Raw genomic sequence first — 14,897 nt, forward strand, 5'->3', positions numbered from 1 at the left:
TATCTCTCATACCCAAAGCAGGAGCATAATTAATCTATATATCAAGGATCTATTTTCAAGTGATTGGTTGGAGGTTTTAAAACCCAACAAAAAGGAATTTCTGTTACTCATCTTCTTACACCTACTCCAGAATAGATTATTTTCTTATTTCAAAACACTTGGTTGATTTTATGTCCACTTGTGTATATAGAAGCACTGTCTTGTCAGATCACGTGCCATTATCTCTTACTTATACCTTAAGAATTATAATTAAAAGTCCATTTAGATGGCACTTAAATGTGAAATGGTTGCAAAACCTTGAGTTCCTTAGTTTTCTTGGAAATCAAATTGACATTTTCTTCTATTTGCCTTGAATATTTACATTCAAGGCAAATATTAGGGGACAAATGATTAGTTATACTAGTTCTAAGACAAATTGTTCTGCCCAAAAAATTATTCCAGAAATGAAGTACATAGAAAAAGAACCTTTGAAACAAGATACTCCCTAATTGCGACAGAAACGTTTACTAAAAGCAGAATTCAATGATATCTCTACGAATAAAGCTTAAACAATCATATTATGACCAAGGAGAAAAGACAGGGAAGTTGATGGCATGGCGAATTTAGGCACAACAAAGCGAAAGAGTAATTTGCCAAATTGAAACTCCCAGATGGACAAAAAACCTAAACTAATAATGTTTAAAAAAAAAAAAGGTATTTTGCAGAGCTTTATAAAACAACACCTTAGGTTAATTCCCTTACTCATAATACATTTATGGATGAGATCCAGCAACAATAACCAAGTGAAGAAGACTCCAAAACACTGGATCAGTAGATTAAAGTGCCAGAAATATGTGCAGGTATTAATAGTATGAGCAGTGGAAAAGCGTCTGGTCCTGACGGTCTTCCCATAAATAACTCTAATCCCTAAACCAAAGAAAGAACCCACGAAGTGTGGCTCTTATAGATCAATTTGTTTTCTAAACTCAGACACCAAGATTATAGCTAAAGTCCTGGCCAGTAGACTAGATAAATATCTACCTTCACTGATTGATGCAGATTTGTTAAAGGTAGGCAAGCTTTTCATAATATACGTCGGATGTAAAATGTTTTATATTGTAAAATAGAGACTTCTGATATAGCTTTAATTTTCCTGGATGAGGAGAAATCTTTTGATCGAGTTGAGTGGGGATATCTTTTTCAAGTGCTTTCCCGATTTGGTATTGGTCCCTATTTTAGAAAATGTGTTACAATCTTGTATTCAAAACCTACAGTAGAGTCAATATTTATTTATAAAGCACATGTAAAAACAACCATGGTTGACCAACGTGCTGTACAAGGTAAAATGGTTATTACAAGAAAATAAAACATACAAAGTAGATCAAAAATAAAATTAAGATAAAACAGGTCACAATAATTAAAGAGTATTGAAAGCCAAAGAGAAAATATATGTCTTTAGAGTAGACTTGAAGGTTGAAATTGAGGGAGCTAATCTAATGTGTAGAGGTAGACTATTCCATAGTTTCGGTCCAGCGACTACAAATGCTCGATCACCATGTTTTTTTTGTCTAGATCAAGGCAAAGTGTGTAATCCAAAATCTGAAGATCTCAGAGTTCTAGGAGTATATGGCTGAAGCAAGTTTGACAGATATTTAGGGGCCAAATTATGTAGTGCTTTGTAAACAAACAGTAAAATTTTGAAGTCAATTCTGTACTTGACAGGAAGCCAGTGCAAAGCAATTAGAATTGGTGTAACTGACTCGTACTTGCGAGTCCCCGTGATAAGTCTGGCAGCAGGATTTTGTACCAGCTGTAGACGAGAGGGAAGACCGAGAGAGACCGTAGTAAAGAGAATTACAATAATCTAAACGAGATGTTACCAAAGCATGAATCACAGTTTGAAAGTTGCGTGTGGATATAAAAGGTTTTACTTTGGTGAGAAGGCGAAGATGAAAAAGCATAACTTTACAACCGCACTAATTTGTTTATCAAATTTTAAATGATCAAATTGTACACCCAGGTTTCTTTCGCATTGTGTTTTATGGGGCAAGAGAACCAAGGTCAAGTTCAGCAGCACAATTTTCCTTAGGCCCAAATAAAACAATTTCTGTTTAAAATTAATTTAGGTTCAAGAAGTTATTTGCAAGCCATAACTTAAACTCTTGTACACAATCCAACAAGGGTTGTAAGGCTGATTTATCATTATGTTTTAGTAGAAGATAGATCTGAGATCAGTAAAACTTTTAATAAGTGAAAATAGGACTTTTTAAGATGTCATTGCATTTTTTTTTTGCCAAACGTTTATTCGACAGTCTTGCTTGTGATATATTGATTAATAGTTGTTGTTGTTATTATTATTATTACAGTGAATATTACATTTTACTATACAGTTGTAATATATTTGTATTCAATTCTTTATTTAATTTCTTCAATTTCAAGCATCTAGCTTTTATTTTGAATCATAATCTTTGGTCAACTCTGTTGTTTTAAATGCTTAAATTCAGTTGAGATTAAAGTGCAAATGCTGTGATTTAATTATATAAATATATAGTGTACATGTGCTGCTTGGTTCACAGTGGATTATTGCTCTACTTTTTCATCTTAAACCATGTGAATGAATCTCAATGTCTGGGGAGTTTCTAGTTAATGAGTGGTTGGATTTATACATTCATTAAAAGTATGCAGCTCACCACACTTAGATTTCAGCTTTCAGCGGTTTAATAAATCACTAGGACATGCCACTTGGATTAATTGTCCATTTCAGTGTAAAAGGAACAGAGCATGCCTATGAACATTTTAAAGCAGTCGTGTGTCAGTCATAGTGTGTGCTGGTACTGGATAGATTCGGTGCTCTCTACTTCCGTACTGCAGAAACACTGATATCGTTATCGTTTAGTATCAAATTGGTACCGGAGTATGGGTACTTTTGACAACACTAGTCAGAAGTACCCATACACCAAGTTAACTGTGCCTTTAAGCAGCTTGGAGAATTCCAGAAAATTATGTCAAGTCTTTAGCCAATTAGCTTCTGATAGGAGGTGTACTGAATTGGAGGTGTACCTATGGATGTATTTTAAAGCCTACCTTCAAACTCTGTGCCTCTTTGCTTGACATCATGGGAAAATCAAAAGAAATCAGCCAAGATTTTCAAACACCTGAACACATTCATCTGTACAAACTATAGTACGCAAGTATAAACACCTGAAGGTACCACGCTCATCTGTACAAACAATAGTATGCAAGTATAAACACCATCAAGAACAAATTCAAGGTATTGGAGTGGCCATAACAAAGCCCTGACCTCAATCCGATAGGAAATTTGTGGGCAGAACTGAAAAAGCGTGTGCGATCAAGGAAGATTACAAACCTGACACTGTTACACCAGTTCTGTCTGGAGGAATGGGCCAAATTTCTTGCAACTTGCTACCCAAAACATTTAACAAAGTTAAACAATTTAAAGGCAATGCTACCAAATACTAATAAAGTGTATGTAAACTTCTGACCCACTGGGAATGTGATGAAAGAAATAAAAGCTGAAAGAAATAATTCTCTCAACTATAATTCTGACATTTCATTTTCTTAAATAAAGTAGTGATCCTAACTGACCTAAAACAGGGAATGTTTTCTATGATTAAATATCTGGAATTGTGAAAAATGTTAGTTTAGATGTATTTGTCTATGGTGTATGTAAACTTCTGACTTCAACTATAGATAGATACATAGATTAAATTATTATTAAATTATTTAATTATATACACAATTTTGTCATTTTTAATCAAAAGCTGATTTGAATCTATGTTTCTTGAAAAGCGCTATACAAATAAAAATGTCTTTACTAGATAGATATAGAATTTTATTACATTTTTAGAAACATTACTAAAATAAGAACAAAGAAACAAATGAAGAAAACTGCATAAAGTTCCTAAAAGCAATATCAAACTTTCAAGTAACATATAGAAAAAAGAAACTACAGATATGGTATTGTTATTGTGTGTATGGTTTCTTGTACAATACACTTTGAAAGGCTGTGTGCATGCTCGTGTTTGTGTGCGCACGCCAATAAACTTAAAATGGCAACAGAATTTTGATTTATTAATGTATTTTTATTTTTTTGCTTATTTTACGACATGGACTCGTAACTCGGACTTATATGCAGTTACTGTTGACTCGACCTGGACTCTGACTTGTGCAGTGAGGACTCGGACTCAAGATCTAGTGACTTGACTACAACACTGGACTAAATATTGGTTGTGTGTTGTAGGTATTGGTGTCCACAGCTACGCTGGCCTGGGGTGTAAACTTGCCAGCGCACACCGTGATAATCAAAGGCACACAGGTCTACAGCCCAGAGAAAGGCAGATGGACAGAGCTAGGAGCCCTGGACATCTTACAGGTCAGTTAATAGTCAGTAGTACACACTACTTTAATGTAATATTCCAGGTTCAATACAAATTGAGCTCAATCTACAGCATTTGTGGCATAATGTTTATTACCACAGAAAGACTACAGTTTGTGAAAGACACCTAAGCTTGTGGAAGGCTACCCTAAAGGTTTGACCTAAGTTAAACAATTTAAAGGCAATGCTACCAAATACTAACAAAGTGTGTGTGTGTAAACTTCTGACACACTGGGAATGTGATGAAAGAAATAAAAGCTGAAATGAATATCTCTACTATTATTTCACATTCTTAAAATGAAGTAGTGATCCTAACTGACCTATTAAATGTCAGGAATTATGAAAAACTGAGTTTAAATGTATTTGGCTATGTGTATGTAAACTTCTGACTTCAACTGTATTTAAAACAACATACATTTTCTTTAGCAGCTATATTGCAGAATAAATGTTTAATATAATATTAAAAATACAAATATTTAAAAAAAATCCAAAAATCCTTTTAAAAAGATGAATTCACCTGAGAAGCAGTATATAAGATATTTAGACTTGTTTTTAGAGAATAGATCTTGAATATAAGTATATTTTGTCTTTACTGCACTTCCAGAAGTAAAACCAAGTGAAAGAATACACTTATGTTTAAGAAACATTCTCTTAAAGCAAGTCTAAATATCTTGTATGTTGCTTCTCAAGTAAATGTATCTTGTTTGAAATATTTATAGATTATTTTAAGACAAAAAACAAATACAAGACAAAAACACTTGATAACAATAGGTTTTTTGCAGTTAATTTCTTTACTAAATCAATCTTAAATGATTTTTTCCCCTGTAATTCAGTGAATGTCCTTTTAGAGGTATTATTTAAAAGATGATTTGTCCTCTTATTGTTAGTAAGCACGTGTAATACCACCTTAAGTGGTTAAGAGCTAATGATTGATCGTTACAATAATCGCTGAATAGTCGAATAATCGTTAGATTTATCAATTATCAAAATAGTCGTTAGATGCAGCCCTACTGTACAGGGGTGACATTTTTATTTTTATGCACTCTGTGTATAGAGTTTCGTCAGAAGTTTGTCTCGCATCATCGTCACGGATTTGGTGTGAACAGGCCTTTAGTGCGGTCTCTTGCAGGCCGGATGTGGCCAGGGGGCCACCTATTGAGGAAATCTTGTTTAAAGGATTAGTTCACCCAAAAATTAAAATTATCTTACCGTTTCCTCACTCTTATGCCATCCCAGATGTATATGAATGACTTTAATCTGCTGAACTTAAATTAAGATTTATAGAAGAATTTCTCAGCTTTTTTGGTCCATGTAAGTGAATGGGTGCCAAAATTTAAGCTGGAAAAATCACATAAATCAGCATAAACGTAATCCATAAAACTCTAGTGGTTAAATCAATGTCTTCAGAGGTGATATTTTAGGTGTGTGTGAGAAACAGATCACTTTTCTTTTATTTTTTTTGGTGATTCACATTCTTCATGCATACCGCCCCCCTTCTGGGCAGGCAGAAGAATTTCAAGCAAAAAAGGACTTTAATATTGTTTTATATCTGTTTCTCACGCACACCTATCATATCACTTATGAAAATAGGGATTGGAGTCCTATGGATTACTTTTATGATGCATTTGTGCTTTTTGAAGCAAAATAATTTTGGTACCCATTCACTTGGACCAATAGAGCTGAAATATTCTTCTAAAAATCATAATTTGTGTTCTGCAGAAGAAAGTCATACACATCTGGGATGGCATGATGGTAAATTATGAGAATTTTCATTTTTAGATGAACTGTCCCTTTCAAGGCAGAAATGTGAGGCTTATCATTTTATAAACTCGTGAATTATTTGAGCTAGTTATTTCTTAATTGTAATTTTTACAGTCATTTTAGGGTTTGTAGACATTACATCGTCATGGCAGCAAAATTATTAAATTGGATTCTACTCAGAAAAGGTTAGTAAGTGATTTTATCACACTAAAATCATGTTTATGTGAATACGGTTTATGCTTTGTGGCTATACTTTTCGAGGGTTCCTATGGATCCTTAATGTCTTGAATTCAGTTTTCAAAATTTAAGGTCATAAAGTCTTATATCTTAAATGATGAAAAAATCTCTTCTCTTAAATGAAAGTCTTAAATATCTTAATTTTTATTTAAAAAGGTCTTAAATTCATAAAATAAATGCATGCCCTGCATCATTCAAAGTGAAAACTTTGCGGCACTGTTGTATTTTCTTCAAGCATGCATGGGCTTGTGAGTGTTTCCAGCTGTTGCAGAGCAGTTCGCAATCATTAGGCCATATCGGAAATTTATGACAAGTGATCACTAAAGATCAACTGTTGATGATGATGATGATCACAAAGTGCATCTGGAATTTTATTAAATTTGGACTCTTGTAGCCTCTGTATGGCCCTCCCCATCACATGAAGGAAAGACTAATAACAAGGGCTGTCAATTTAACGCGTTAATTCAGTGCGATTAATTTTACAGAAAATAACACGTTAAAATAATTAACGCAATTAATCGTAATGCCACCGGACCATAATAAGGAAGATTCCTGAGAGAAATGCAAGATTGTAGTACCACCTGTTTACTCCAGAGGGCAGTAAGTGAAAGCTGTGTGGCAGCGAGCAGTTTATATAGTGAAGAAAACAACCCTTCAGCAGCAGAACAACACAAACATGCGTTACGTTCTTAAGTTCAAATGACTTGAAGGAGCGCAAATGTGAACTAGGGGATCTCAAGATGTGTTCTAAGTATTAAGCTATATTTAACTTGACACAGTGACCTAAACATTTTATGTTTATGACGCAACGCACCCGAGAAGCTACACAAGCATGTCTGACGCAGGTGTAAATTAACGGGTCCTTAAACAAGCCCTCATAATAAATCTCGAACTGATTGACAAATTCACTTGTGAAATGGATTGCTGTGAACTGTATGCCAATGATTGACTTATGATCAATAATATGGTAGTAAACAATACATTGTATTCTAAAGCCACTTTTTGTATTGTCTTATCAATGATGATCTCTTCTGCTACAAGAATGTAATGCATTATTAATTATCTAAATAGTTTATATATATATATATATATATATATAATATATATATATATATATATATATATATATATATATATAATTTTTTAATATTTAAAGTTAACTATGTTTAATTATATATTGATATAAATATGTATATTCATTATATATTGAATTATTGTTATATAAGGGGCTTTCTCTGCAAATATTTGTATATGCGATTAAATCGTAATCGGGACACCATGTAATTAATTAGATTAAAAATCAATTGACAGCCCTACTAAGAAAATGTTGTAAAGGCTATCAATTTTTAAAAACTCTTTGCAGACTAACTGGCTTTCTTTCAACACATTATCAAATCAGCACAACCCAATCTCAGTCAGCCTCTAATTTGTATTTGTTTATATAATGGCACATAAACCGATTTTAATAAATATATTATATATTATTTTTATTTTTATATATATATATATGTGGAAAACATGTCTTGAGTATTATAAACTTGCATATATAATACCCTGTTTTACTGATAAGCAATGTTAAGGTCATGTTTAATGTGTGCCTCTGCCTGTTTAAGTAAGAGTCTTTGATACATGATTTATTTTGATATTGTGTTGGTTTGTTTTGGTATGAGGATACAGTATTCATTTTATTTGTTCAGGTCTTGAAAAAAGGTCTTTAAAAGTCTTAATTGTGGTTTTAAAAACTGGACGGGCAAGTCAAAATAAATTTTTGTGGTAATCAATATTATGCCACTAATGCTGTCAACTGAGCTTAACTTGTATTGAACCTGGAATCTTCCTTTAAACTGGTCAGATTATTAAGTGTTTTGCCAAGTGTTGACTTGCTTTTCTGGAACACAGATGCTGGGTCGTGCTGGCAGACCACAGTATGACTCTAAAGGAGAGGGCATCTTGCTCACCTCTCATGGAGAACTTCAGTATTACCTCTCTCTGCTCAACCAGCAGCTGCCCATCGAGAGCCAGATGGTGGCCAAACTACCTGACATGCTCAATGCCGAGATAGTGTTGGGCAATGTGCAGAATGCCAAGGTAAGGTTTGATATTTGGAAATTCACATGTATGTTCATTAGTCAGCAATTTATGCCACCACTGTTTAGCAATAATCCTGGTAGAGGCCTTTTCTGTAAATTAGAATTATCAATATTGAAACAACAAAATCATTTAGATGATATTTGGGAATGTTAGGATTGTCACTAATTGTCCAACTACAGAGTTAGTGAAGTCAGCTGGTCAAAATAATTTTGTGCTGTGCTTTAAATGGGAGACTGAGAGGGTTTTAGCTTGCAGACAGATAATTCAATCTAAACTTCAAATCTAAAGTCATCCCCTTTAAATGGGTCATGACGTGCCTTTTTTATTTTAATGTTCCTTGAAGTTCACATAAAATATTAGTGAAGATTTTTTGCACAAAAAACATGATTAGTGAAAAATGATCATTTTTCCACCCTCATTCTGACCTTTTGTCTGTAACGCTCTGTTTTAAATGTTCCTAATATTGGTAGTCTTGGAGGTTCAGATTCTTTTGCATTTTTGATTTGTTTGTAACTGTTTTTAGGATGCAGTTAACTGGCTGGGTTACACATACCTATATGTACGGATGCTGCGGAACCCCACGTTGTATGGCGTCTCCCATGACGATCGCAGCTCTGACCCCCTGCTGGAGCGACGGCGGATGGACCTGGTGCACACAGCTGCCACTGTCCTGGAGAAGAACAACCTGGCCAAATATGACAAGAGATCCGGCAACTTTCAGGTACATAGTTTCCTCTTGTCAAATTAACCCACCTCTCCAAATCTGGGCTATCAGAAAATCATTTTATATGTATGATAAATAAGATTGTACCAGCTTTATATCCTTAAACAAGGATAATGGATTTTTGCAGAGTTTTCTGAACACATCAGTTAGCCTTTTAATAAAATTAACGCAACAGATGTTGTTTCAGTGCTGTGTAATGTGTTCTGATGTAGGTCACAGACCTGGGCCGGATTGCAAGCCATTTCTACATCACCCATGATTCCGTGATGACTTATAACCAGCTGCTGAAGCCCACACTGAGTGAGATCGAGCTCTTCAGGGTGTTTTCTCTCTCATCAGAGTTCAGGAACATCACAGTCAGAGAAGTATGTGCCTTATTTAAAAACCAACTGAAATAGTGGTTAATTGACTGCACTGACCAACATGCTTATATTATTATTCTTTGATTTGCAGGAGGAAAAACTTGAGCTCCAGAAACTACTAGAAAGAGTCCCTATTCCAGTAAAGGAAAGCATTGAAGAGCCCAGTGCAAAGGTTTGTGTTTAGTAGAAAGAAAGAAATGTCACTCTCTTTCTTGGTGCATCGATTACTAATCCTGCCGATTTATCTACATCGATCTTGAAATATAATTTTTTTAATCTAGACTCGTTAGTATTTGTTAATAATAGGCATGCCGCGGTGTGAAAAAAAATTGCAGTTAAACGTTTTGACGATTATTTGCTAATTTTCTTATGCAGCAGCACTGAGGCAATAAAATGCATATCACATTACAATTAAACATGTTGGTAGATGTATTTCTGGATGCTAAGTGCAGCCCTAAAATATAAAGACTACAATGAATACCCAAAAAATAAATAGGTGGTGTATAGAGATGCTCCAATCTAGCCTAGCTCAGTGATGTGCTTCAATGTCAAATTTACAGAATACGATCTGCAACAATTTACTAAAGCAATCTGTCTGTCAGACACCCCAACATAAAGAATTGCCAACATAACATTACTGTCCACAACACCTCACAAATAAAACCTTTGGACTAAGCATAATAACAAGAACATTGCTTACAGCAGTAAAGCAGTAAAATTGGTATTTATTTTTAAATGTAGTGAATATGTACACAAGCAATGCTTTAAATAATGACGATGATTTAAGATGCAATGCTTCAAATTTTATTTGCTGAAATTAACTGCACGCAATTGCACCACGTGCTGTCACCACGAATAAACATTTAAAAAGTTGCATCTTTTAATTCATCACTATTACATTGCCACAGCAAAAATATAAAACTTAATACTTTGTTGTTGGAAGACTAGCGGAGCAACCGGTCCAATTTGTAGGATGTGTGTCTTTCTGTCTGCCTGTTTCACGTCCATCATCTTTAGTCAGTCATTTAAATGCTCATAGCCAATTTTTTGTTTTGTGTGTATATGAGTCTGGTAGATCGAAATCCTCTGTTATATTTTGGAGTTTGTGTGCTTAAGCCCTAGTTTTACGTGAATTGAAAGTTCACATTCAGTCCGCGACACCTTAGGCCCAGTGCCGGTCAACTCATTAGGTGACATAGGTGAGCGCCTAGGGCAGCATCGCTTGGTGGGCACCGATCTATCGAGCAAATACATTTGTGTTCAATATGTTCATGTGTGTTCCGATAATGTGTTGTGGCGCCCCCCCACGGAACAATTAGACAGTGTACTAAATGCCTTACTACCATACTACTCTTACGGTTTCTTTTATACCTCTGTTTGGCAAAAAGAGTGTGAGTAGTATGGATAGTATGTTTTGAACACAACCATAGACTAGCACGGGGCACGTGAATTGGTGTGATGCCCGAAATTATCAGTCTTTTGAGTCTGTTCTTCTCATTGAATTTGTTGTAGAAACGTGCGGGCTGAATCGTTTGAAGCTCTTTGTCATGCAGTAAAACAGTAACAGGATGCTTTAAAAGACAGAGAACATAAACAATGCTGAATGAATTGAAAATGTACTTACAATTAATTGGAAAAAAAACCTGCAGCTGCATTCAATGGTCTGCCAGTGATGTCACTGTCATGTGCGAGTGCAGTCTGTGAACAATTGTCTATCGCAGGTAAAGACATTTTCTAAATAAAAACACAGTACATGAAAGCACTTTAAAGTACCAAAATTATATTTATTATAAAAATACCATGTGTTTTTTGGGCATTATCTTCGGAGTAGCCTTCCATATAAATACCATGATATAGGCTTACTGTATATAATAAAAAAGGTTTTACCACATTGTGCCATCACAATATGATGATACCACAATGTGCCATGATACTGCCACAGCAGACTTTTGAGAAAGGTAACTTTGATAAACTTCATCTTGTGCTGTATAATGTGAAAAGGTGACAATATGTTTTTAGTCCACTCATTATTGCTACACAATATATATATATATATATATATATAGGCTACTAAAGAAAATGTTGTCTCGCCTAGGGTGCCAAATGGGGTAGGACTGGCACTGCTGATGCCTGTACCATGAAGGTCGCTGATTGAACTCAGGGTTTCAGGATTGGTTTCAGGTTGACAAATTCAAACCAATCCAATAAGGCTTAATTGGTATCATGATGCAGCTCATCAACTTTCTCTTGTCAACTCAGGCTTCGATCCTGACTTTAAGATTAGATTACGTGCTTGTGCACTTGAATGAGTGACATTTGCAGCACACAAACAATCATGTGAGAGAATGCAATTAAATTCTCACGAGAGAGTCGGCGGGATTTACCTCTGCTGAAAGCTGATGTTTATGAAAATAAGAATTAATTTAAACTGTGCACAAGACATTGTTTTAAAAATATAAAAAATGTAAATACATTTACACTGCTCAAGAGATCAGCATGAAATCATGAAGACTTAAAACACATGATTTACACAGTACAAGGGATAACTAAAATTATGAAGCAATTAAATACATTTACATAACAAGAAGAAAAAACGGCTCCTAGGAGAGCTCGAGGACTGCTGCAAACAAATTCTTAATGTGATAAAATATATATATATATATATATATAAAACAGCTGGTTACAATGCGTAAGTGAATTCTTGTACTGTAGGTCCACAACAAGAACACACAGGCTTATGAATTTAAAAGCTTAAATTTTCTTAAAATATAAAAGCTTTTGTATTTGAAATGAAATATTTATATATCATTCAAAACTATTACAAATAAATATAGGCTACTATTGGTTACAAAATGAATAGATACTATAAAGATGAATATTCTCCCTAAGTTTATTTTCCTTTATCAAAATCTACCAGGTTTTTTTGAATAAACTACTTTGTAAATATGTAGAAATATCATATAATACAATCCTACTCAATCCAGTGTTTGGAGGGAATATGACTGGAAGATACAAATGACATTTTGTATAACACTTGTTATTGAAAGTAAATACAATAGCATGGTAAAAGGGGGTTGTTGGAGAAATTGTGGAGATAAAAATTCTCATTACAGTCTAATTTTATACAAGTGCTCTAAATTGACAAATTATTGGAATAAAGTGATTAGACAGGTTCATTTAATATTTAACAGCAAAATATAAATACATCCAGAAAACATTCTTTTGGGTAAAATACCATTGTCCTTAAGAAATAAAACTGAGCTAAATATATTTGGGGTAATCTTTAAAAAAAATTACAGTTAAATTAACCGTAACATTTTTAATCGTGGTTAATGGTAAAACCTTATAATCGCGGCATCCCTAGTTAATAATTGACTTAAAATGCTCAAAAACCGATTGTATCGCGATTTGACAACTGTATAATATTTTTAAATATGTTTATTTATATTTAATTATTTACATGTGAGATTTATTGGAGACACGTACTGCGTCATTCTCTAGCACACCTCAGAGCGCATGCCCTAATTGCTCTCCCTCACAGATGCGCAATGTACTTTTCTGTCAGCCCTTCATGGAATCACGTCCGCATGCATTTCTGTCCGTAACTCTCATTAAAAATTTTCTGAGCAGCTTTCGTGTTCCTCATAACTGATCTCTCCTCAGGACGGCCCCTGACTGTCATATGAGCAGTTGACAGCTTGCACTCTTGTCTCGAGTGAAAAGTCCTCAAAGCAGTGTACAGCCGCCAGCTCGTTGCATGGCCACTACTGAAATAAATTGCTGTCATTGCAGGGAAACTTAGCAGTTATTTTCTATAAGATATATATAGTGCCATTTTACTAGTAGCATTGTTTAGTTTGGGACTTGCCCTGCAGAAAACATTTTGAAAACACAAGTTTAAAAACATTTAATTTGAAGTCAACTAGTCGATATTTCTTTTCTCTTTTCCTTATGTGTATATGTGGTCTTGAGGAAACTGAATGCATTCATATGGTGTTTTACTGATTCAGGGTTACCATGGTCATGGAAAACCTGTTAAAATCAGGGAATTTTACATTTGTTTTCTTGGCCTGGAAAAGTCAAATTAATGAAATCTTTAATGGATTAGTGGAATTAATTGAATTGTTATAGTGAAATATAGAATATTTTGTAGTTATGCTTGGCTCTTAAAATATTTTATCAGCACATTGCACTGTTGTATTCCAAGAAGCCTGTATATACATGTATTTAATGTGTTGCTTTTCAAGCTGGTTCTGATCAAACAAACTTGTTTGTTTTGTCTTTCTTTTTCTTGCCTAAGACACATATAAAGAATCCATAAATGCATTTAAAACCAAACATAATCTTTAATTGAATCGAATTGAAATTGTGTATGTAACCAAAATATTTTTAATCAAATTGGAAACCTGTGAATCTAATTGATTCGGTTTCAACCCAAAGATCCAGACACCACTACAATGTTAAAAATAGCATGCTATTATAGATTGTGCACACTATGCAAATTTGTTCATGCATGGAATATTCAGATGTCCTGCTGCATTTGACAAGATGTGCATTATGCATAACTGTACAGTACTTGATGAATTAAACAAGTTCTACGATAAAATCGAGTGACAACATGGCTGTTAAAAAACATGTTTGTATTTTGTTTTATGGTTGGCAGTTCACAGTATGCACTGTGTAGTAAGGAGGAGACAGTTATTCAGTTCTCAATATGGCCTCATTGTCCATCCTAATTTGAATGTTATCTGTCTTTCTCAGATTAATGTGCTCCTGCAGGCTTACATCTCTCAGCTCAAACTGGAGGGCTTTGCCCTCATGGCTGACATGGTCTATGTGACACAGGTAAGTCTTAAAGAACATCTGCGTTCTGAAATACTCTCCTGTTGAGGCCAAATTGAAGATTGAAAGCTATAAAAAAATTTATAGATTTTCTGTATAATTGTGTTTGATTGGACAGAGTGCTGGCAGGTTGATGAGGGCAATCTTTGAGATTGTTCTGGGTAGAGGCTGGGCCCAACTTACTGACAAGACTTTGAACCTCTGCAAGATGATTGACAAAAGGATGTGAGTCATTATGATGCCGATTTTGTTGACCCCACAAATATTATGTTTTTCATACAATGCAATACTCATGCTTTTGGCTTATATTTGTTAAGGTGGCAGTCTATGTCTCCTCTGCGCCAATTCCGCAAGCTTCCAGAGGAGGTCATCAAAAAGATAGAGAAGAAAAACTTCCCCTTTGAACGTCTCTATGATCTGAACCACAATGAAATTGGTGTGTAGTTTTTGTTGCTCCACTGTGATACTCAAACCAGCATTGTCAATGTTATATCAAGTGCAACTT

At 34.5% G+C, this 14,897-nt stretch overlaps 1 protein-coding gene across 2 annotated transcripts in view; it reads left to right on the forward strand.

Moving 5' to 3' along the window:
• Positions 1 to 14,897, forward strand: part of LOC127630945 (U5 small nuclear ribonucleoprotein 200 kDa helicase) — a 43,501-nt gene that overhangs the window by 20,530 nt on the left and 8,074 nt on the right. For both annotated transcript variants that reach the window (XM_052108846.1, XM_052108847.1), the window contains 8 exons: positions 4,241 to 4,372; positions 8,273 to 8,461; positions 8,988 to 9,185; positions 9,401 to 9,553; positions 9,642 to 9,722; positions 14,312 to 14,395; positions 14,511 to 14,617; positions 14,710 to 14,828. In XM_052108846.1, coding sequence (XP_051964806.1) covers positions 4,241 to 4,372; positions 8,273 to 8,461; positions 8,988 to 9,185; positions 9,401 to 9,553; positions 9,642 to 9,722; positions 14,312 to 14,395; positions 14,511 to 14,617; positions 14,710 to 14,828 — 1,063 coding nt within the window. The remainder of the gene's footprint in view (positions 1 to 4,240; positions 4,373 to 8,272; positions 8,462 to 8,987; positions 9,186 to 9,400; positions 9,554 to 9,641; positions 9,723 to 14,311; positions 14,396 to 14,510; positions 14,618 to 14,709; positions 14,829 to 14,897) is intronic.

Source organism: Xyrauchen texanus, chromosome 37 (assembly GCF_025860055.1).
Source record: "Xyrauchen texanus isolate HMW12.3.18 chromosome 37, RBS_HiC_50CHRs, whole genome shotgun sequence".
NCBI lineage: Eukaryota > Metazoa > Chordata > Actinopteri > Cypriniformes > Catostomidae > Xyrauchen > Xyrauchen texanus.